The following is a 23,859-nucleotide window of genomic DNA, read 5'->3' as shown; positions in this document are numbered from 1 at the left end:
GGGGACGGTAGTAGAGAGGACATCTCCCAAGCAGAGCCTGGGGGAGTGCACGCCTGTGCTGGCATGTCAGTGTGACACTTTCTGCCCTGCTTGCCTGAACCCAGCTGGCATGGAGGCCATTGTGAAGGTGGAGGAGTGTCTGGAGGAGCGCCTGATGAAGATGGGGAAGCAGTCAGATGAGCCAGAGGACATGGATTACCCTGAAGAAGATGAGGAAAGTTACCATGTGATTCAAGTGCGCTCTTTTGCCAAAGACAAGCCTGTGACCTGGACTCACTACATTGCAGCTGAGGAAATGGACTGGGACTATGCTCCCGTGAAGCCAGTGTCTCTGGACAGGTGAGAGTGGGCATGTGTGCCCATGAGGCTGCTCCTCGAGGCAGCCCTGACAGCTCTTCCCCTTTTCCCCAGAAATTAATTTTCCTTCTGCCCAACCTGGACAGTTTTGTGCTTCCTTATTAATGCTAACAGTATGGATGCAGGACAAGGATGGTCTTGGGGAGGCCATGGGAAGGCAGGACCTTGCATTGCTCCATTTTACCAAATGCCCCACAGAGGCATTTGTCTCCCGGGCATTTGTCTCTCTGTCACCCAGGTCTCCGGGGTCAGCCCCTTCTGAGCAGGCAGCAACACCTGGTGACCCTTCTCACCCTCCAGCCAGGAGGCCCTGCCCAGCCAGGACATGTACCCACAACCCCAGAGTGTGGGTCTCCTTGCCCTGTCTGGAAGGACCTTCTCTAGATGGCAGACAATTAGCCCCTGCTGCTGCTCCACTTCTTGGAGGGAGAGGTGATGCAAGTGCAATATCTCAGCAGAAGTACCTTAGTCAGCACTGCATGGTGATAACACTTGTCACCAGTCCCAACATCACTCTGCTGACACAGGCTGTGTGAGCTGGGGCTGGCTTGGTAGTGGGGTCACCAGGTTCTGCCCTAGATAGGGATCCCAGCAAGCGGCTGCTGGAGCAAGGCATGTGGGGCAGAAATCCCCACCTGCAGCCCCTCGCAGGGTAAGCCAGAGGAGGTGTCCTCTCCGGCTTAGGGCTGGCCTTGCTTCTGGGAAGGAGTTGGGATGATCAAGAAAATGCAGCTGCTCTGTTGCCTTATGCCCGCATATAGGAGGTATTCCCTGACAGAGGACAACCTGCCGTGCTCTCCGCTCTCACAGTCACCACTTCCCTCCAAGACCGGGCAGAGTCAGCCCAAGGCTGCTACTGTGCAACCTAGTTGAAGCTAGGTTCATTAGCTAGGTTCATTCATTAAAGAAGCACTGAATCAGTTGAAATATTATTCCCCAGGATGTACATTGTGATTGCAGGGATGGGTGTCCCCACTGTGCACGGGTAGTCCCCAGGCAGCTGTGTGTAGGTCCTTGGACGATGGAAGGTCTTGCTCTGGTTCTGACAGCATCCCATATGTGGCCATTTGCTCTTTCTCTGCCTTGCCTGCAGAAACATCACGAGCCTGTTCTTGGAGGCTGGCCCTCAGCGGATCGGTTCAAAGTATAAGAAAGTGATGTTTGTGGAGTATGAGGATGCAACCTTCAAGAAGCGCAAGGTGTCAGATCAACTGGACAAGGGAATTCTGGGGCCTGTCATTAAGGGGGAGGTTGGAGATCAGTTTAAGGTAAGAGAGAGATTGCTTTCCACAAAGAGGGACTGGAAGGGGAAAATTCAAAGCTTGATGCTGTTCTTCCTAATAGCTTTTGGTTTGTGGCTAAGGTCTGACATAAGTCCTTGAGGTGCTCTATCATGTTTGGTCCAAAGTTCACCAGAAAGGCAGATGTTACTGAAAGCTAAAGCTAAATACTCTCGGTGAGATCAGCAGAGATGCACAGGATATGGCCCAGTCCCCTTGATTTCAGTTCATTGCAGGCATCTTAGGAATTGTGTGAATTAATCCATGACACAAGGCATTCAGCCCCTTCCTCTGAGGTAGGACTGTCCTCTCATCCTCCACTCTTCTCCATATGTGTGCTCTTACCATACAGTATTGGGGACTGTTGCTTGTGTCTCCCCAAGAGCCTCTACTGACCACTTGACTTGTTTGCTGTTAGGAGGAATGGGATGGTTTCCAGGAGCTTCACATTTCTGCTCCCTGCCTGGGATTCCCTGTGCAGTTGTGGGCATGGCACTGAAGGGAACGCCTGTGGCAAAGCCCCGACAGAGCTGTTTAGATAAATAAATGAAGGGCTTCATGCAGTGAAGTAGGGAGCACTTTGAAGCAGTTGACTGCTGTGCATACTTAGTGTCTCGGTCCTCTGAGGCCTCCTGGATTGACAGACCTCTTCTGTCTTATATGCAAAGTGAGACTAAAGATAGCAACCTTTCCTTTAATAAATCTGGTATTTTCATGCCCTCCCTAAAATGAGCACCTCCCAGAAAGATGGACAGTGTAGACTGGTAGAGAAATAAAGAGCCGTTTCATCTATTCTGACTCCTATTTTGTGGTCTCAGACATGTCTGGGTGCCTCCCCGTTGGACACTGGCAGGTAGCTGATCCCAGAGCGCCGCTGCCTAGCATTTCCCTCCCTCCAAGGACACTGAGGACAGCCTCGAGGGGGTCACAACATTCAGAAAGCATTAAATGTTCCTGCTGGCTATCCTCATTTCAGATCGTGTTCAGGAACCTGGCAAGCCGACCATACAACATCTACCCTCACGGCCTCACCAGTGTAAGGCCATACCACGCCATGAAGCCCTCTCAAGGTAAGGCAGGCCATGAGAATTTGTGACATCACTTGGCCACTGCCATTCTTCTGGGCCAGGAGAGCTTCCTGCAGCCCGTGGTAAGACTGGGTGTCCAACCCATCCATCCAAGCGCCTGAGCCCTGCAGTCCTGGAGATGATAATGATTCTTGGTTCATGTCCCACTTTGTGCCATGTAACCCTGTCTTTAAGGAAGGCTTGGATGATGGCTGGAAGAAGGGGCATTGTCCACCAGGGAGCTGGGTCCATGTTGTTTGGTTCATCCTGAAGGCCTCTACTTTCTGATGAGACAGGAACCACCCTGGTGATCCTGCCTGTGTTTGCCAGCTTGTTTACAGTCCTCGTTCCCTGGGCTCCCCCACTGCCCTGCTTTAATGTGGGGGATTCATTATGATTCAGACTCTCCCTCTCACAGCTTCGTGTGTTTTGCTCTGGGTTTGTTGAGTTACCAGGTCCCTTTCCCAGAACTGCTTTCATGCCCTGCAGGCATGTTCTCAGGATCACAACTTGTGCAAGGCCATCCCTCATCCCTTCAGGGCAAAATCATGCCCCATCCCTCTCCCCTTCTCCTCTCTGCCCTTTTGGGTGCATCGCAATGATGGGAGCAATTGCAGAGGCTGGAAAAAAGCTCCTCTGCTGCAGTAGAGGTGGCAGAACCAGGATGGCAGCCGCTAAGGAGTTCAGCAAACTAGGTCAGATTTGTGACCTCTTATTATCTAAATTAAGGTTTTCCTTCAGGAGAGACAAAAGGGGCAAAGTGGCCCATCAGCTGGCAGGATTAAAGGGGCCACACAGGGGAGCTGGGACCCCTGTCCCTGCCCCTCTGTCAACATCCCCCAGCCAGGCATGGCTCACCCAGCTTTGCCAGCAATTCAACTCTGTGAAAGCAGGCGAGTCATGGTCCTGGAGCCACAGGGATGATGCTTTTTAGGGGAGTATAAATAAAAGGAGCTATTCCTACCCTGGCTGACACATGAGCTTTGCAAACCATGCTCTTAGAGCAGCTCAGCTGGGCACCTGGAGCAGAGAATGGTCTTTTCCTAAGGCTATGTCAGTGCAAGATCCTGCTGAATGCTCAGAGGATTTATTTGCATTTCAGTTTTTCTTCTGTTCTTTCCAGATCTCCTTCTTGCTTTTCTCATGGTCTAGCTGTATTTGCTTAAAAATCTGTCTTTCCTTGCTTTGTTTTTCACCCATTTCAGCCCTGCCCAGCTCTGTATCTTCATCTCCAAACTCCTCTAGGCAGCCCAGAGCCCGGACACAGCTGAGACTGGGCAAATTTTCCAGTTTGCAGGACTTTCAAGGGCTTTAAAAATTAGGCATATGCCTCTCCATCCTCACCTGGTCCCAGGGGCTCCTTTTGTCCAGATCAACTTTCCATGCAAGCACATGCTAGCAGCCAGTGTGCCATCCGGGGGTGGGTGTGGGTTTGGGTAGTTTTCTATGCAACTTATGTGGTCAGGAAACCCCCTTTCTGAGCTCTTTTGAAATGCTGGATCACCCCTTGCAGGAGCAGCCCAGACCTAACTGATCTGCCCTTGGGCTGTGTGTTGCTAGATAAGGACGTGAAGGACATTCCTATCCCCCCTGGCCAGTCATTCACCTACAGCTGGAGGGTCACCACTGAGGACGGGCCAACGCAGGCGGATCCTCGCTGCCTCACCCGTTTCTACTACAGCTCCATCGACCCGGTCCGAGACATGGCCTCAGGCCTGATTGGGCCCCTCCTGATCTGCTTTAAGAAGTCCATGGATCAGAGGGGAAATCAGGTGGGTCCTTCCTTTGTCACCTCAGCTGCCAGGCTGAAAGGTTGGAATAACTGTGGTGGGTGAAATATTAGGGTAAAACCAAAGTTGTCTGTCCTGTTCTCTTCAACCCTACCATCAGTCCCAATGCCCCTGCCTTCCCAATCCTCCCTTCCATGCTCCCTTCTCTCCAAACCTGGACCCTAGCTCCTGTGAAATAGCAGTAAACTGTTTCCCATGCACCCAGGCTGAGACCTGGCAGCTACACTGAGCCAAGGGGTGCTCTGATCAGACCAGGAATAACCACTTCCCTCTCTGCCTTCCAGATAATGTCAGACAACACGAGGTTGGTGCTGTTTTCGGTCTTTGATGAGAACCGCAGCTGGTACCTGGAGGAGAACATCAGGCGGTTCTGCACTGATGCAGCCCGTGTGGATACCCAGGACCCCCAGTTTTATGCCTCCAACGTGATGCACAGTGAGTGCTTGGCCAGGGGCTCCCTCCAAAGCCCAGGCAGACACAGGCTCACCCCTGCCCCAGGGAACAAGCAGGGAACATGCAGCAGCTCAGCAGCCATGGGGGAATCGTGTTCTGATAAAATGTTTCACCCCTGCTTTCTTCCAGCTATTAACGGCTTTGTGTTTGACAACCTTCAACCAAAACTCTGCCTGCATGAAGTTGTGTACTGGTATGTCCTGAGTGTTGGGGCCCAAACAGATTTCCTCTCCATCTTCTTCTCTGGAAACACATTCAAGCGCAACATGGTCTTTGAGGATGTGCTTACCCTTTTCCCGTTTTCTGGAGAAACAGTCTTCATGAGTTTGGAAAAGCCAGGTTAGTAACATGGGCTATTATATAAACCATGGGCTTGGCTTCACAGCAGAGATAAGCGAGCACCTCCAGCCAGGTCTCTGGTACCCGATTGCATTTTGGCAGCCCTGAGAGCAAAGGGTTGCACAACCTGCTGGAACAGCAAAGTGAGAGGCAATGATTAAATCCTTCCAAAGCTTAAATCAAAGAAGTTAAATTACTGTATTTTACTTCATTAATAGGTTGCATTAAGGTCACACATGCTGCCAAGCCAGTAAGCTGGCTGCAGTAACATGAGCCCTGTGGACTTTGCATCTGCACCCTTGGCTCCAAGCTTGGAGGTAAACGGGAGCAGAAGTGCTGTCCCTGCTGTGGGTTCAGCCACTGGTCACAGCATCCCATTTATCTCCACAGCTTTGCAAGGACAGAAATCGCAGCCATGGAGAAGTCCTAGGAAGGATTTTCTTCAGAGTTTGGTTTTATTTCCTCCCACTCAGCATTTTTTCCTCTGTGTTTGCAAAAGTGGTGCCATTAACCATTTCCTCACTCACAGAGGAAACACAGAATTTACCATGTCATTGCAAACACTGATATGATGGTCAGGAGCACTGCACACTGAGCCAAGCTGACAGGGTTTCTAGCTACACCAGGAAGCTTTCTAAAATGCAGCCAAACATTACATCCGTTTCAGCTCTGATTTTTGTCTGCTGATCTAAAGCAGGCAAGCAGCTCTGCCAGCAGCAGATGACAGCTCTCTCCAGCGTCAGAGCCTGGTTATTACACACCTCCTCACACACTCTTGGCACCTGGAGAAGAGGCACTCGCTATGGGGAGCAAACATGTTGGCCGGGGATGTGAGCAAGAGGCAGCCTTTTCATTTCTTTCTCCTTGAGTGGGAAAGACATGATGACTGTGTCTGGGAGAGAGGTGTATTTGACAGCACCAGCATGTCTTTGGGGGTGGATTATGGTGATTATTCTGCTGCTGGCAATAATCCTGGAGGCTCTGTGGGTTCTCAGTGCATTAACTGTTCTCACCAAGCTATCGTTGGGGCCTCATGGGTGTGTGTAGCTCACTAAGCTCTGTCAGGAAACACTGGCCCTGCTGATGGTGCTTGTCAGGACTGGCTCTGACGTTGCCAGCAGGCTTGATGTCTTGTGAGTCCAGCTGTAAGACACTCGAGGGATTACAAAAACATTAAATCACTACCATGAACCAGAGGCTGCCTGAAAATATAGGTTGCACTAGCAAGGGAGCAGCATGGGGATTGCAGCTCTTCTGATTTCCCACTGTGGTGGGCTGATGGTGTCCTCTTGTCCTCTCTTGAGACAGGCGTCTGGATGCTGGGGTGCCTGAATCCCGATTTCAGAGACCGAGGGATGCGCGCCAAGTTCACAGTCTTGCAGTGCCAGCATGAGCAATACCCTGATGGGGAAGATGATTATGTGGATTTTGAGGAGGAGGAGGGCACCTTTGACTTCCAACCCAGGGGCTTCTCTAAAAGAAAGGGATGGCACAGGCCATGTGTGAATGAGCAACTGAACAACGTCACCTCTTCCGGAAATGAGACAGAGAAGCCAAGATCGTGCTTGACAGAACCTAGCCATGGGGTCCTCCTGAGCAATGGCAGTATTTCTGATCCCCCTTCCAATGGCACATCAACACTTTTAGGACCAATCCCACATTCACCTGATATTTCCATGTCTTCTCTGCCAGAGACAAACTATGAGCCAGTGCCCTATGAATCCTTCCTGGAAGATGAAGAATTGTCAAAAATCATCAGCCAGGAAGAAGGGTTTGGAGCTCTCCCAGCTGGAGAACATTTGGCGCATGTCAATGGAAGGGTCCATGGTACTGTGAGCTCAGAAGGTGGTCAGCAATGGCTGCACCAAGCCACATCAGCTCCAGAAGATGCTCTGGCAGGAAAGAAGGTGACAAAAATCTCAGAGGTGCAGGAGCCAGTAAAAAGGACAATGGTCCAGTCTGGTGGTACATTAGAGATTGTGGAAGCAGAGCCTCAAAAGACAACTACTTATGCAACAAGTTTGTGGGACTCAATTGCTTATGCGGCTAGCAAAGCTCCTCTTCAAGAGAACAGGAGCTCATTTCACCAGAATGACCTGAAGCGCAACCTGGGAGTTCAAGACATGTCTTTACAGGATGCTGAGGACAAGTTGCTAAGAGGGGCTGATAAAATATCCTTAAATCTACATGAGTCAAAGGAGACAATCAATACAGAACTGGCTTTAGGTACAAATCATAACTCTTCCTCCACACTGGACAATCCTTCTGCATCTTCATATGAGACAGAAGACAACAGGACTTCTCGTGCTGTGGTTCACAGTCACACCAGAGAAAGCAATTATTCATCAAATGAGCTAGATGCTAGGCTGGAAAAAAGACCTCACAAAGTGATTTCACAAGGCTTTTATGAATCTTTTGAAGGGAAAAATGTTTCTTTCTCAGACATGGAACCCAGCAAACCTGTACAAGAACAAATCCTCACAGATGAGAGTAACTCCTTGCCTGCAAAAGGTGGCACAGAACAAGAAGCCAGTGAACTTGCCAAAGGCACAAGCCTTCTAGATACCACCTTTGCACACACCAATGACCTTGAGCCTTCCAGCTATATAATGACGGAAGAGAGGGATGAATTAATCTTGGAGGCAGTGTTTCGGGATGCTACAGCCACTAAGGAATTGCCAGAGATGGACAGTCTTGCCTTTCCTGAAGCGAACGTCGTGGCCAATGGCACAAGGCAGTTCCCAAATGCTTTCTTAAACAGACCTGAGCAGTTTCTGACACACAGAGCTCCAGCCCCAAGCGTGAGTGGCCCTGACTGGCAGCCTCAACAAGCCAGGTCAATGGAGAGCAGAGGCTTGATGCATGCTCTGGGTTTTCCCAACACCAGTTGGCCTGGCAGCAGCGAGCCCCTCTCTGAGGGTAACAGAGCAGACCAGAATCTGGCCAGCCAGACCCCTGAGACAGCAGTGAATAAGAAAGCCCCAAAGGCATGTGGACCTCGTTCCCTTTTTTGCAGCACTCGCTTCAAAAAGAGGTCCCTGATATCAAGTGACACTTTGCCTGAGGTGATGGTGGCCCAGCAAAGCCTGGAAGAAAAATCAAACATGGCTGTTGGGAGACTACACCTAGGCAGGGATGATCCACAGGCTCTTCTTGGAGATAGTGCTGACGAGATGCATCCTGAGGGGAGGCCAAACACAGATGGGGGTGTACGGAACAGCAGTGAGGGGGCCCAGTGCAGCGGATGCTCCTTCCCCACACGGGGAGCACTGGGGAGCAAGGTGGCAATGGCAGCAAGCAGCTCAGAAACACAGGCTGCTGCTGTGGCTGCAGATCTGGCCTCAAACTGGGACCCAGCCTCCCTGGGGGCAGCGGGAGACGCCAGGGGCTTGTGGAGCCGAGCTTTGTCCAAACTGCAGCCAGGCAGAGGTGCTGTCTGGGAGGGTCCTGGGAGTGAGCAAGCTCAGGGGAGAAGCCAGATGGAGGAGGAGACAAACTCTGTGGAGCAGCTGGGTCAGTTCAGTCCTCAGCCTCAGCAGCTCAAGGTCAATGCCACAGAGGACTATGTGCCTGAGACCACGTCTGGGCAAAGCCCAGAAGAAATCCCTATGAAACCAGCCTCCAAAGAGAACTATTCCCTGTCTCCACGCAGCCCCACTCACAACCACAGCACTACCAAAAAAACAGCCAAATATGTGCAAGCCAGTCCAGGTGGATGGCAGGGGCTTGGTGGGGAAGATGTCCTCAAAGAAACTGGGAAGAGACAGGGCCAGGGCCTAGGAGACCCCAAGGAGGATGGGGAAAGCAACAGCACAGCTGGAAAAAGGAACCATGCCCTAGGACATAGGGAGAGACCAGCTCTGAACAACGCGACCCATTCCAGCCCCTCGAGGCCAAAGGCTGACAAGCCGGACTACGACGAGTACAGCGACACAGAGCAGACTATGGAGGATTTTGACATCTATGGGGAAGAGGAGCACGACCCGCGCTCCTTCCAGGGGGAGGTACGGCAATACTTCATTGCAGCGGTGGAGGTGATGTGGGAATACGGGAACCAGAGACCCCAACACTTCCTAAAAGCCACGTAAGTGTGACTGTACTTCCTGTATTCCTCCTGCACTGCGTGGCATGGCTTGATGTGTGAGCTGGCATGTCCTGGCAGGCAGGATCACAGGTCTATGATTATACGACCCAGCCAAGCAGCCCAGGGGAAGGATGCTCCCAGTGCCTCCCCTCCACCTGGGGAGTTTTGTAACTCCAGCAACATTGAGCTTCCTGCCAAGTGGGTCAAGGATGCTCTAAGCTCTGCATCACCCCTGCCCTGCAGCAGCCCTGCCATGGTTGCCCTCCCTATGGGACATGGATCGCCTGAGTTGCTTAACTGCCCTCACCCCAGCAGGGACCCCTGGAGCGGCAGGAGGAAGCCTTTCCGGCAGTACCGCAAGGTGGTTTTCAGAGAGTACATGGACGATTCCTTCACTCAGCCGCTGCTGCGGGGAGAGCTGGACGAGCACTTGGGCATCCTCGGGCCGTACATCAGGGCAGAAGTTGAAGATGTCATCATGGTGAATTGAAAGTTCCCATTTCCTATAAAACCTGAAATTTCCCCCATTGCTGGCTGTGCTCAGCCAGAGGGAGTGCTGAGGTGGGCCTGCAGGCTCTGCAATGCCCGTGGGTTCACCTTCAGGGCTTGGGGGCAGGAGCTGCCCCGTTGGCACACTGCGTGGCACATGGATGGCACCAGCTTGGGAGGCAGAGCCACCATTCAGAGGGTTCTCGGAGGAATGGGCCAGCAGGAACCTCAGAGTGGTCAGTTGCAAAGCCTTGGACCTGAGACAGACCCAACCTCTGTAACAGCACAGCCCGAGCAGCTCTTGGGCTCCACGGGGAGCCTTTTGGGTGAAGGGATTGTAAAAAGAGTAATGAGCTAAGCAGGTTCAGTACAGCTTCTTTGGGTGCTCTATATGAGGGCATGCTCAGGCTTCCATCACCACCAAAGGTCCTTCAGCATCCACCTAAGGAAGATGTGAAAGGCTCTTCACCAGGCTCAGGACTTGTATGCCTGGAGAAGTTGCCCAGTTTTCACTGAAATCTTCACCAGGGTGGATTCAGGACCTTTGGGCTCCAGAGACAGTAGTGTAGGTGACCTTGCTCCCATTGAGCAGGGAGAGGGCCTCATCCTGCTGACATGACCGGGATGTGCTTTCCACTGCACACTGCACAGCCACAGCTTGTGGTTCAGCAGGTGTTGGCCACTGCATGGAGCCCAGCTGGAGGTCTGGGCACCAGAGACATGGCTGCCTCCTTCCCACCAGCTGGCTGGATCCAGCCCCAGGGTCCAAGGCACTCTCAGCGCTGCACCTAGGCCCCTCCCACACTCGTTTGCTTTGCCTTCCCTCTGGTGCAGGTTACGTTCAAGAACCTGGCCTCGCGGCCCTTCTCTTTCCACTCCACGCTGCAAGCCTATGAGGACACGCAGGGTGCAACACAAGGTGGAGAGGTGGTAGAGCCCGGTGAGCTCCGGAAGTACTCCTGGAAAGTCCTGCCCCAGATGGCACCCACCACGCAGGAGTTCGACTGCAAGGCCTGGGCTTATTTCTCTAATGTGGACCTGGTAGGTGCAAGCCTGCTCCATGGGACATCCCAGGAAGGAGAGATGGGCAGCATGCCTGGGTCCTGGCTGTGAGGTCAAGGCTTTTCCTATGGTGCTGTGCTGAAAGCAGCCTGTGGCTGTGTCGATTCTCAGGTGCCTAATACAGTGATGAATGCATGCTGCTGCTTTCTCTCCTCTCCTCTCCTCTCCTCTCCTCTCCTCTCCTCTCCTCTCCTCTCCTCTCCTCTCCTCTCCTCTCCTCTCCTCTCCTCTCCTCTCCTCTCCTCTCCTCTCCTCTCCTCTCCTCTCCTCTCCTCTCCTCTCCTCTCCTCTCCTCTCCTCTCCTCTCCTCTCCTCTCCTCTCCTCTCCTCTCCTCTCCTCTCCTCTCCTCTCCTCTCCTCTCCTCTCCTCTCCTCTCCTCTCCTCTCCTCTCCTCTCCTCTCCCTCTCCTCTCCTCTCCTCTCCTCTCCTCTCCTCTCCTCTCCTCTCCTCTCCTCTCCTCTCCTCTCCTCTCCTCTCCTCTCTTAATGGGGTTTTTCCCCCTTTCCCCAGTTGTACCAGCTTATGAGACTTGTAGGGAACTAGCATTCTGCAGTCCCCTACCCCTCTGCCAAAGCTGGCTGAATTTGACCCATGGGTTCCAATGTTAGTGGGGTAGGGACTGTTGGACAGACTCTTGAAAGCACATGCAAACACTTGCTGCACAGTCTTTCTTAGCTAGGGGCAGAGTAGGGATTCCCTAGTGAAACCAGCATGTTCTTCTCACCCTGCACATGCCATGCCCTGTGCATGAGTGGGAGCCAGGCTGCGGGTGCAGACAGGACCACCGCTTTCCTCTCTGCTGTGCCACTTGCGGGCATCAGTGCTGCCTCCCCCTCTGAGGCAAACCCTTCTTTCCTGGCTCCCTGGCAGGAGAAGGACCTGCACTCAGGCCTCATTGGGCCACTTATCATCTGCCGCCGTGGGGTGCTGAGCTTCGTTTTCAGGCGGCAGCTGGCTGTGCAGGAGTTCTCCCTGCTCTTCACCATCTTTGACGAGACGAAAAGCTGGTACTTCCTGGAGAACATGGAGAGGAACTGCCGCCCTCCCTGCCGCATCCAGCAGGACAACCCTGACTTTAAGAGAAACCATTCCTTCCACGGTGAGGACCCCTGCCCTTGCCCTTTCCATCCCACAATCTATACTGGGATGGAAAAACCCTGGAGCCTTGAGACACTCCTGACTGCTGCCTTCTCCAGCCATCAACGGCTACGTGAGTGATACACTGCCCGGGCTGGTGATGGCTCAGCAGCAACGGGTCCGATGGCACCTCCTGAACATGGGCAGCACTGAGGATATCCACTCCGTCCACTTTCACGGGCAGCTGTTCAGTGTCAGGACTAGCCAGGAGTATCGCATGGGAGTCTACAACCTTTATCCCGGTGAGATGCAGCGCGGGCACTGTGCACACCCCAGCTGCCCGGGCTTCATGTCCATGCCTATTAGGAAATGCCAAGCCTGCAGAGGGATAGCAAGGAGGGGGAATGGATCTGGAAGAGTCTGCCTCTGTGTTTGCACAGCACTTGGCACAGTGGCATCCGATTACAGCCAGTAACTCCCCTCTGCTCTGCTCTCCATTCCTGGCCAGGTGTCTTTGGAACGGTGGAGATGTGGCCCTCACATGCCGGGATCTGGCGGGTAGAGTGCAAAGTGGGAGAGCACCAGCAAGCTGGGATGAGTGCTCTCTTCCTCGTGTACAACCTGAGTGAGTGATCCTCTTTGTGCTCTGGCCCGCTTGCTGCCAGGGCCACGGCCAGCATGTTTTTGAGCTCCATCCCCAGGGCTCTCAGCATTTCCTTTGGGGTGGCCCAAGTGTGGTCTTCTGGGTTTTCACTCTGAAAGAAAGTCACGACTTCAGCCCTTGCCACCCTACACAGTGCAGCAGAGAGCACAGAGTCAGGTACATGTTTGGGGTGAAGGATGGGAGACCAGCTTCATTTGCCTGCAAATATCTGCTTCCAGAGCTCTTGTTTTCCAAAACTGAGGGTCCCTGGACTTTCTGTAAAATGCACTTACCCCAGCAACTACATGCACATGCTGCTGCCTGCCCACGCTGTCGGGAAGGTACAGTGCCCAGCTGCCTAACCAGATATCAAGAGGTAAACTGAGGCACAGAGTGATGGCAGGAGGCAGCGAGTGACACTGCCTGACTACAGGTGGCTCTGATAGAAACAGCCCCAAGAGCAACTGCAAAATACACAGGAAACCTCTGGCTCCATTCACCCCAGAACACCACGTTTCTACCTCACCATAAGTAAGCACTGGGGGAAGTGGTTTGTGAGAGCAGTATTTTATCACACAGTGACAGTCTCTCTCCTCTTCCTAAAGGAGTATTAAATGTCAGCCAGAAAATGTTTCCATAAGCTAAAAATCTGCTTAAGATTTCAAATTTGCATTTTCCCCAGAAGCATTTGCCATGCAGCAGAGATGTCAAGATGTGACAAGTCACTAATAATGATGGTTATTATAACAGACAAATAGCCTTGTGCTCAGCAGACCATAAGTGAGACACAGAGAGACAGGGATGTCAGGCAGACTTTCCTTCAGCGACATGATATTTGTTTTTAAAAGATGCTGCCTAGCAACAAAAAGGCCCAGGAGCAAGGCATAGGTATAAGGAAGAGACACTTGTCAGCACTGCTGGGAGATCAGGACATGGGAATGAGAGATCGGGGACTCAGGGACAGGAGTTTGGCAAAAGGCTGCTGCGGCTGTTGCTGGGAACTCTCTGCTGGTGACATCGGGGTCAGGAGCAAGAACCTCCAGCACCTCTAAAATTCAGGGATGGATGTGGAGGCATCTAAAACCCACAACTTGGTGTGAGACAAACAAGCCTGGGGGCTCCTGGAGGCTTGAGATAACCTCCCTGAGCCTGGAGGCTGCTACCCAGCCTAGGCTATTCCTTCACAAGCCTTGTTATCTAATCAACTTTCCCTGGTTTTCACCCTCCTTCTCCCTGTTTGGCTGCAGACTGCCGAAACCCTCTTGGCCTGGCCTCGGGCCACATTGCAGACTCTCAGATCACAGCATCGGGTCAGTATGGTGAGTAGGGATTCTCACTGCAAGGGAGGCAGGTGAGGTTGGGGCAGCTTCAGCCAACACAACTCACATGCTTGCCTGTCCAAGGCTCTGCTGGGTCCCTGGCAGAGTCCTTCCTCCATCCGTGCCCATGTCAGCGTCCCACTTGGGACCTGGAGGTGCCTTCCCACATGTCTGGCGCATCATGTCAGTGCTCTGCCACCCTGTACGTGGCTACTAAACCCTAGGGTTATCCTCAGGCCTTATCCCGTGGATGGACTTCTCACCGCCTCGGGCTGGGCAGCACCAGGGGTCAGCAGCGTCCTTATATCTGTGCATTCTCCTCGCAGGGCAGTGGGCTCCTCACCTGGCAAGGCTGGATAACACTGGCTCCATCAATGCTTGGAGCACTGATCGCAGCAACGCCTGGATCCAGGTAAGAGGGGCTCTGTGGTTGGAGGCACCACTGGGTGCATTGCAAGGGCATGCTCGTGGCTGATGCACTGTGCAGAAGGCCCCGCACAGATGGTCAGTGTCTCCCCAGCTACGTCCTGCTATTTCAACTGCTTCCCCTCTGGGAGGGGAGCTCTGAGATCCTAATGGCAGTTGGGCTGGCCAGGGTGGCTGCTGGCTTGATCCCCAGATCCATCCTCAGCACAGCAGAGAAATCACTTGATGGTCCAGCTGTAGCACTGGATTGTGCAAAAAAACCCTGAAGACCAAGTGAGAACAGCTCACCTCTCCAAACAGCTCTCCCCTGCCCTCTCCCAGCTGTTGGCTGACTTGTACCCTTATGAATGACTATTTTAACTAGTTTAATAGCCTGTGCTCAGTTACGCCATGAGGAAGCGAGTTCCACGGGTTCACAGTGCATTGCCTGAACATGGCTTGGGTTTCCATCAGAAATGGATCCCTGACTTTCGTTCTCAGGTGGACCTTTTGCATCTCGTGATTATTCATGGCATAAAAACCCAAGGAGCCCGACAAAAGTTCTCCAGCCTTTACATCTCCCAGTTTGTTGTCTTCTACAGCCTTGATGGGCAAAGGTGGAGGAAATACAAGGGGAATGCCACCAGCACCCAGATGGTAAGGCAAATGGGTCTTGATGAGAGTGTCTTCCCAGAATGGGGTCTCTTGGGGTGATGAGGGCTAGGGAGAACTGCACACAAGGCAGAGATCTCCTAAGTCCCTGCAATATTTGATTAGGGCAGGAACAGTGAGCATTCACTGCCAGGATGACTGAATCGCAGATCATAGATCTGCAAGGAACTTGCTGTCTGTGCCCATCTGTCTCATTTTAAATTGACTATTTCTTTCTTTAAATTGAGCTATTTCTTTCCACAGTCCCAGGTGGTTGTGAGATCCACTGCTTAATGTTATGTTGCATGTTACTTAGAGCTAGGCATAAGATTTTGCCTGAATATCTTTTTTGGCCTCAAAGACCAATTTGGCTTTCTAAAAACATTGTGCAGATGCAGATGATTTGGGGGATCTCTACTCATTAGAAAAAAACACAACCTAAATATGCATAAGCTGATCATTCCAGCAGGAGAAGAAAAGTATCCAGAAAAGCCTCCATCATGTACACCAGCTGTGGCCAAAACTTCTCCCAGGTTCAAAAGTCCCAGGAGTGACTTTTTTTTCTTCTTTTTCTCCCCTCTGTTTGGTGAAAATATAAAACCATGTTCATTTGCATGGACCCTAAGTTTCTCTTCCTCCTCTTTCTCAGTGGTTCACCCTGATTTGGCCCATTCACACTTCTTTGGTCTGAATCACATCTCAAATCATTTCCCTGAGCTGCCATTCTCTTGTAAAGATGGTGACAAGATACAGAAGTGCTAGACAGAAATGTTCATCTCCCAATAATCCTTGTCCTGTCTAGCTCTCTTTCCACTGGTACAACAATCCTTTTTCTGCCTTTCCCTGCAGCTGTTCTTTGCAAATGTGGATGCAACCGGAGTGAAAGAAAATCACTTCAATCCTCCAATCATAGCCCGGTACATCCGCATTAACCCCACTCACTACAGCATCCGGACCACGCTGCGCATGGAGCTCATCGGCTGTGATCTGAACAGTACGTCCCACCTCCAGATACCAAGCACCAAAGCTGGGGACTGATCCAGTGGGGTGCTGAGTGCCAGATCCACTTCTTTCAGGACTCCCCTGGCAGTTGTGGAGGGGGAAGGAGGAGATGGCATTGAGATGTCGGGGGAACAAACTTGGAAAATCTCATTATGGTCTTAGAGATAGCAATTACCAGAGGGAGAGCATGGGGCCAGCTCTCACCACTGCTTTTTCCTGAACCACCAGAAACCTCCAGCAGCAGCTAAGCTGATAGCTGGGGAGCTGCTGCCCCAGTCTGGGGGAGCAAGTAACAAGCAGAGACAGACACTATTGGCTTTTCCTCTGGTTTTGCCACTCCAAGGCGAGACTGCTCTGGCTCACAGTGTGACCCGGGGCAGTGGTGCTCTGGGATCCTTTCTTTAGCTTCACACACCAGCAGGGAGGACTCTCCAGCAGCTACAAGCAGCAGTGGCTGTGCTGTCATCTCATGCCACAAGCCTGCCGGCTGGCTTTAAGACAGCTGTGCACATGCACACCTGATCACACCATGTGCAGAGTGTCTCCCTGCCAGGTATTCCTGTCCTTCCCCTGGAGACAGGTTCTCATTATGTGCTGGCAGATGCACAGATTCTTCACATTCCTCCTAGATAAAATCTCCAGTGAGAAAAGAAGGTGGGACAAGTGGCAGGTGTAGTTTGGCACTCCCCAGCCAGAGCCATGCTGCATGCAGGGGCCCTGAGCAGTGCAGGGACCATGACACTGTAGCAAGGCACAGGAGAACCTGTAACCAGGGAAGGCACATGGAAGGCAGCTGGAGCAGTGACCAGCCAGAAGGCGTCTTCATGATGGGTCTGTTCCCCCCTCTGCAAGCATTGCTTCTCTCTTTCAGGCTGCTCCATGCCCCTAGGAATGGAGAACAGAGGGATCCCTGACCAGCGCATCTCTGCGTCCTCCTACAGTACCAGCCTCTTCTCCAGCTGGTCACCCTCCCAGGCCCGCCTGAACCTGCAGGGGAGGACCAACGCATGGAGGCCAAAGGTAGCCCATGCAAGGAGATCCCTAGGCAGGCAGCTGGGGCATGGGCAGGCAGGTGGGATCCCAGCAGGCAGGCTGGGTGCGTGCAACCTTTTCTAGCCAGGGCTGCGTGGGGAGCGCACTGTGTAACCTGCCTGCACACAGGCAGGAGAGTTGCCACACTGATTTACCACCCAGCAGCTCCAGCCTGGTAGGGCAGGTGAAGCCCAGGACTATGTGCAGGGCTAGCTTGGCTTCAGCTGCAGCTAACATGTCTTTCTCATTGCTGCTGAAGGGTTAAAGGCAGTCTGTCCTTCCCCAGAGCAACAGCCCCAGAGAGTGGTTGCAGGTGGACTTTGAAGTAACCAAGAAGGTGACTGCAATCATAACCCAAGGTGCCAAAGCTGTCTTCACCCACATGTTTGTGAAGGAGTTTGCTGTCTCCAGCAGCCAGAACGGAGGGCACTGGAGCCCAGTCCTGCAGGATGGCAAGGAGAAGGTAGGCAAAGCTGCTCCACGGCCAGAAGCAGCCAGCACAGCCCTTGGCAGCAAACATGCTCACAGGATTTTTTGCAAGAGCAGTGATCTGGGCTGTGCTTTTTCCTCCATAAAGCATTCCCAAGTGGTGCTTGTCTGGGTTGATCATGTTGGTAAGTCATGGGCTCACTATACAAGAAGAGGAGAGTGCACCTCTGATTTCTATCTCCTCTCCAGATTTTCAAAGCAAACCAAGACCACGCCAGCACAGTGATGAATACCCTGGAGCCCCCCGTCTTTGCCCGCTATGTGAGGATACACCCCCGCCAGTGGCACAACCACATTGCCCTGCGGATAGAGTTTCTTGGCTGTGACACTCAGCAGGAGTACTGACAGTTGCAGGGCCAGGCACTGGCAGCGCCGGCCTGAGGACCCACATCCAGCCAGACACTGAACTCTCACCAGGGCCGGAGCCAGCCCTCCAGGGCCCTGGCTGCCCCTGCTGCTGGGGAGAAGGCGGCCTGCAGAGCTGTCATGGTGGCTGGCTCATTTTCAGTCTCTTCCTGTCCCTCACCTACCAGACGCCATATAGTCAGACGTAATGCTGAAGAATTAAACAGTAATTTTCCAGTGTAATGCTGAAGAATTAAACAGTAATTTTCCAGTATCTCTCTGCACTTTCTCCTCTGCCCCAGGGGCTCAGTCAGCATTACCAGCAGCTAGTAATTAATTAGCCCCAGAGCTTCTCAGCTTCTTTTTGCACAAGCTCCTGCTGCCTGAGCACAGTCCTGGAGGAGGAGGAAGCAGCAAAGATAATGACTGGGGGAGGAGGCCCTGCTCCAGGCCCCAGCATCCATTTCACAATCCGTGGGGATCAGTGGCTCAAGGGAGGCAGGGCTTGCTCAGGCTGACTCAGCACTGGGCTTTGGCCCTCCACTTCCCTTCATCTTCCCATAATGCTCCTGTTGTCATGGCTGGGTGCCACCATTCTGCTTTCCATGGCTGCCTCAAGCAAGCCCTCCTTGCTCACTCACGGGAGGAGTGATTGGCTTGTGAATTCCCACAGTGCCCCATCCGAGTCAGGTAATCTCTGCTCACACCTATAAGAGATGCAGCCTGGGGCAGCTCTGAGGAGAGCTCTGCCAGCAGCACCAGGGGACGGTCATGGTGGGGACCCCAGGGCCCTGCCATGAGGCAGGGTGGTTGTGCAAGGAACGGCTGCTCTGAGCCACCCAGCTCCTGCCTGCCCTTGGGTGCACTGGGCTGGCTGTGGTGCACACAGATGCTCCCCTCTACAGTGGCCTGTGTCCAGAGGAAGCAGGGACACGCACTGCAGATCAGCCCGGTGGCATGACCTGTCTGGGAACCCACAGCCAGCGGAGATCAGAATCTTATGTCTCAAATGAAGTAGGGCTGAAAAAGCCTTATGCAACTGCTGGGCTCCACATTGCTGTACAAGGAGCCTTTGCTGTGGCCCTGGCAGTGACTACATTACAGCCCCAAGCAGCAGATGCAATCACCCTTTGGCTTAATTGCATTCTGACAATAACCAGGCACAGATGTGAGGAGAGGCTGCCTGGCAAGCGCTGGCCTGAAGAGAGGAATTGGAGGCATAAGCTTCTCAAAGGGGAACGCCTCTGCCTGAGGCAGGGTAGCCTTCAGGCTGGGAAGACAAAACCTGCCACCTTGGGCCCTTCTCAAGGCAACCTTCCTCAGCTCCAGGCTACTACATCTCTGCTGAGCGCAGTGGCCAATGCTGCACAAGGACAGCTGGCTGCAGTCTCTGGACCACCAGTGCAGAGGAGCATCCCAGGCATGGTGAAGGGCCTGTTGGCAGAGAGAACAAACCAGAGACATCAGCTCAGCCCCGAACAGCAGCTGTTTCTTCCCAGCACAACACAGATCTGAGATGCATCACAGCCTCTCCCAAGCCACAGATGTTTCTGTGCAGGGCAAGGGCTGGACCAGCACAAAGCCCTCTGCCTCTCAGCCACGGGATGCCCTGCCTAGTCATCATCCTGCAAAGAGCCCTGATGCAGCAGGGGCTGCCTGACCCAATCCTCCTGGACACCGGGGATCTTGTTCTCTTTCATGTCTCAGCTGCTAGGATTGCCTGGGCTGGGTGATCCAGTGATCACACAGCTATCTGGTGTCTCCAGGAAGACAAAACACACCCCTGCCATCCCTTTCTAGTATAGCCCAAGCAGAGATTATTTTGCAATCCAAAGTGTGTGAGGTGTTTCAATGCTGAGCCCCAGGCAGATAAGCCATGGGCCAGGGCTCCTTCTGAGTCTGGCTTCTCCTGTGCTGGATGCAGAGCCCCCAGTATGCATCCCGCACCTGAGCCAGATGTGGGGGATGTATGCAGGTATTGCAGCTGGGCAGACAAGGCACCATTCACAGAAAAAGTTGCCAGCACATAACAAACAGGCAGCAGCATGCTGAAGAGAGGACCTGAGCAGGGACTGTGGCTGACAGGGAGTGAAGCGAACTCAGGAGAGCACAGCTTAATTCCCAGCTCAGCCATGGGCCAAACTGCTCACCACCTCCTCTGCCTCAGTTTCCCCATATGTAACCAAGAGGGAATGAACAGACTTAGACTTCCCTTTTCTGTCTGTCAGGTGTCTCTTGTCACATTTCTCCCTCCTACTCTGTATTCCACAATTAACTGCAGGGCTTCTCTCTGCTCTCCATGTCTCTTGTCTCCTACCCCACATTGTTACCAGCCTGTTTCTAGCCCACGAGTGCAAGAGGAGCCTGGAGCCAAGCCGTCCTGCCTCTGGGATGTGCTCAGGGCAGCACATTTCAAAGCCATGCCCCGCGGTCCCACTGTATGTCCACACTCCCCCTGCCCAACCCCCTCTCTCCAGGAGAGGCAAGGCTTGCTCTCAATGAATATTCCTCCTCTGGGACTGCCTCAGCTGCTGGGCAAGGATGCTCCAAAGTGCCCTGCAGATCCTTCTTGGTCAGCTGGGCAGGGCTAGGGGAGATGACGGTCCAAGCAGCATCCTCCAGCCCAGTGGACATATCTGTTGGTGCTAAATGCAGTCAGGCACCCTGGGACTTTTCTAGGCCCCCAACCTAGTCCATTATTTTCTCATCCTATTGTAATTTTACTGACTTTCCAGGGAACCCCACAGACAAAGTCTGGGCCACAGGTCCCACTGTGCCCAGCTGCAAAACACAGCCCTCATGTCTGTCTTCTGCACCTGGTGCTGACTGCCCTGATCTTCTACCATCACTGCAAGCCTGTTGTGCGATTTGGTATACTGCTTATACAGAACTTGCTTAACATTAGTAGCTAAATTTCCTGAAGTCTTAGGCTGCAAGCTGTGAACTTTCACCCAGATATGCTGAACTTTTACCTAGTTGAGTAAAAGAAGGCCCCCAGAGCTGGTTTGAGCTAGAAGATAAGGAAGCAAGGAAGGCTGCTACCATCATCAGCTGATGCAGCAACCTTAGAGATAAGAGAACAAACGGCCCGCCTAGAGACAATTAAGGGACCCAATGAAGAATGGGAAGACCCCAGACCCTATATTACTACTGGTCAGAACTGTCACATGAGGAGTGGGGAACTTAGATTGTAAGGGTATAATTGCCCAGGGATTTCTTTTTTTGGGGTCTCTCTTTGGAGGCACACAGCTCAAGGTGCTCTGCATGTCAGATAAATAAACCACTTATTTACTCAGCAGATTGGCGACTCGTCTTCTTTGAGCAGGAACCTAGGGCTGAGCCCTGTTGACGGTGGCATAATTCCTGGCAGGTGGCATAACTCCCTCAACAGAGCCCACAGCCACTGCCCAGCTGGGCAGCGTGAGGCTGAGGATAGGGCACGAAGTGGATCTGGAGCTACATGTGGATGATGCAGAAGACTCCAGCCAGGTGATCCCACATAATTGCACAACAGCTGCCACAGGAGAGAGACTGCCTGCCCTGAGCAGCACTGACTGCCCACTCCAGCCACCTCTGAGTGGCAGATCCACAGGCTTCTGCCTCTTAATCCCCATCCACTTGACATATCTGCTGTGGAGGAGAAAGGGGTGGGCAGCTAGCCCTGTGGAGCAGTCCTGGTCTGGAGACCACTGCAGGAACTTCAGCCCAGGGGGCTGGAGGTTTCCAGGAAGTTTCTTGGGAAGGATGAAGTTTTTCAATGCTGGAGCAGTGGGCACACTTCCCCTTGTGATCTAGGGGCTCCCTGTCCACCCTGTTGGCCTCAGCCTGCAGCAGACAAGGCACCCAGCAGCCCCGACTGGGGAACGCTCTTTGTGGTGCCCCAAACGACCCTCTCATCCTCTGTGTACATGGGTACATGACCAGGCTTGCTCCTCCACTTGCTGTGCACCCAAGTAAAACCAGTTTGCACGGAGGGCACTGGCTTTGTCCTGGGGCTAAAGTTCCTTATGGTGGCCCCAGAGCGAGGGAAGTGGCATGTGTGTATGTAGAGTGAGAGGGGCTGGATGCTGCACATCAGCACAGAGAAGAAGGCCTGGCCCTGCCTCAAAATACACTCAGATCCAAGAAAAAGAAGGGTTTCTAGTGACTCTCTGTTCTCCCCAGTAGAGAGTTCTGCTGCAAGACTCAAACAGCTTTTGGGATCAGAGGGATTCATTTTGGCAGCATCAGGCATGTGAAATCTGAGTCAGGATTGAACGTCCCTGGGTCTGCCACCAGCAAACCCCCCCAAGGCGAGCAGCCCTGACCACTGCCTGTCCCACAAAGACCTCCTGGGAGCACAGGCCCTGGCTCACATCCCTCTCCTATCACTTCCTCGCAGTCACTAGGACATGTCTCTCCCACAGGTGTCCGCTGGTCCTGGCTGGCAGACTATCTGAGCAACGTGTGGTCTCACCTCTACAAGAACTTCCCATGGGCACTCCTGTACATCCTTCCCATCACCCTGCTGATCCTACTGCTTCTCTGCTGCCTCTCATACATGTGTGCGTCACCCACCATCTGGTGGTCCTTTTCTCTGGGGCAGGTTTGCTCCTTGGGGTCATGCTGTCTGGGTCATAGCTCCGAAATCCCCACTGTCACGAGCAAGATGTGGCAGCAAGGAGGTGCACCTCTGACCACCTGTGTAAGATGCAGCAGGAGAAGATTTACAAGGAAGGATGCTGAGCAAAAGCTAGTCCCCAGTCTACAAGGCCAGAGTTAAAAGTAAGTTAAAAAAAAAGCAGACAGGGCCCCAGAGCACAAAGCTTATATCAGAAGTTTCCCCAAGTTTGCAGGTCAGGGCGTCTGCTCAAGAAGTAAGCTTTCTGGCTCCATTTGCGTACAAAGATGATGCATTCCTGGCGACATAGTCTGAATTCCCCTGTGGGATGTGGACCCCCAGCACCTTTCCTGCCTCTGAGCACCCACCTTCTGAGGGGCAAGGCTGGGCTGCCTTGCTGCAGCAGAGCTCTGTCCTCGCTCCTTGCCCAGCTATGCTGCTGGGGCTCTTTCTTCCTGGTAGCATTAGAGCAGCTGCTGGAGCCAGTTGCATCAGTGCCTGCAGCTCCCACACCTCCTCTTCCCCACGTCTCATAGCACTCTGGGCTTTCTGATAGCTCAGTCAGGAGCAGTTTTATTCCCACAAGGCAGGAGAAACTTGCTGTCAGAACCAGATGGATTTTCTTTCTTTTCTTTTTCTCCTCCTCTTATTCCCCTGCTTTCCTGTTTCCTTTTCTCTAGGGATTTACACCCTTCTTTTCCTTGTATTTCTTAGTGTAACTTTAGACCGAGGCAACCTGGGGAACTTGTCTAGCAGCAGTGTGGGAATCCAGTGCAAGGAAATCTCAAAATCTCCAGGATCCCAGGAATGACATGAAAAATCTTTTCAGTGATTATCTTAAAGACTATTCCACCAGAATTAATTTCCCACCCCCAAATAAAGCTTAGACTTCACCTGAGGCTCTGGTATCAGTAAGACTCATAGCGAGAGCACAAAAAGTTTGACAACAGCCCTTCCCACCAGACACAGCTCACAAATGCAGGGATCTGCCATCCCACCCATGGCCATGCGACTTGCAGGTGCACAAGGAGGTGGAAGGCCCAGAACAGCACAAGGAGAAAACGTCTGTCCCTGCCACAGCACAGAGAAATCCCTGGGTCTCCTCACCGTGGAGGCACCCCGGAGCCCTGCACACCTGCGGGGCCCCGGGATGACCGTAGGCTTGTGAGAGCCAGGTATGCACCAATGCTGCTTTGGAGAGGTGCTCCCCGTGTCATTGCTGGGCCTCCGCCCTAGCAGTGAGGGGACAACGGCTTCCCAGATCCAGCCTCCTGCCCTGGTTTTGGCAGCCCTGTGAGCTGGTGTGAGGGGTGCAGCCAGCCGCCCCCCAGCAGGGTCCCACAAGCGTCCAGACTTGCCAGCACCTTCCCGGGT

General features: G+C 53.0%; 1 protein-coding gene across 5 annotated transcripts in view; it reads left to right on the top strand.

The window, feature by feature from the left end:
- The window catches only part of F8 (coagulation factor VIII), a 39,312-nt gene extending 18,157 nt beyond the window's left edge, over positions 1-21,155 (top strand). For 4 of the 5 annotated variants that reach the window (XM_087748803.1, XM_087748802.1, XM_087748805.1 and 1 more), the window contains 19 exons: positions 105-339; positions 1,451-1,625; positions 2,614-2,707; positions 4,265-4,476; positions 4,779-4,929; positions 5,077-5,286; positions 6,595-9,370; positions 9,683-9,851; positions 10,694-10,900; positions 11,793-12,021; positions 12,119-12,301; positions 12,508-12,624; positions 13,890-13,961; positions 14,288-14,373; positions 14,868-15,023; positions 15,867-16,011; positions 16,891-17,039; positions 17,338-17,514; positions 17,730-21,155. In XM_087748803.1, coding sequence (XP_087604929.1) covers positions 105-339; positions 1,451-1,625; positions 2,614-2,707; positions 4,265-4,476; positions 4,779-4,929; positions 5,077-5,286; positions 6,595-9,370; positions 9,683-9,851; positions 10,694-10,900; positions 11,793-12,021; positions 12,119-12,301; positions 12,508-12,624; positions 13,890-13,961; positions 14,288-14,373; positions 14,868-15,023; positions 15,867-16,011; positions 16,891-17,039; positions 17,338-17,514; positions 17,730-17,885 — 5,699 coding nt within the window. In that variant the 3' untranslated portion in view covers positions 17,886-21,155. The remainder of the gene's footprint in view (positions 1-104; positions 340-1,450; positions 1,626-2,613; positions 2,708-4,264; positions 4,477-4,778; positions 4,930-5,076; positions 5,287-6,594; positions 9,371-9,682; positions 9,852-10,693; positions 10,901-11,792; positions 12,022-12,118; positions 12,302-12,507; positions 12,625-13,889; positions 13,962-14,287; positions 14,374-14,867; positions 15,024-15,866; positions 16,012-16,890; positions 17,040-17,337; positions 17,515-17,729) is intronic. The other variant, XM_009464199.2, reaches the window with a different exon arrangement.
- The last annotated feature ends 2,704 nt before the right edge of the window (positions 21,156-23,859 follow it).

The sequence above is a fragment of the Nipponia nippon genome, unplaced genomic scaffold, assembly GCF_047370975.1.
Source record: "Nipponia nippon isolate SJK-2023a ecotype South Korea unplaced genomic scaffold, ASM4737097v1 scaffold_12, whole genome shotgun sequence".
Taxonomy (NCBI): Eukaryota; Metazoa; Chordata; class Aves; order Pelecaniformes; family Threskiornithidae; genus Nipponia; species Nipponia nippon.
Note: the sequence above shows the minus strand (reverse complement) of the source record. Positions and strands in the feature narration are given on the sequence as shown.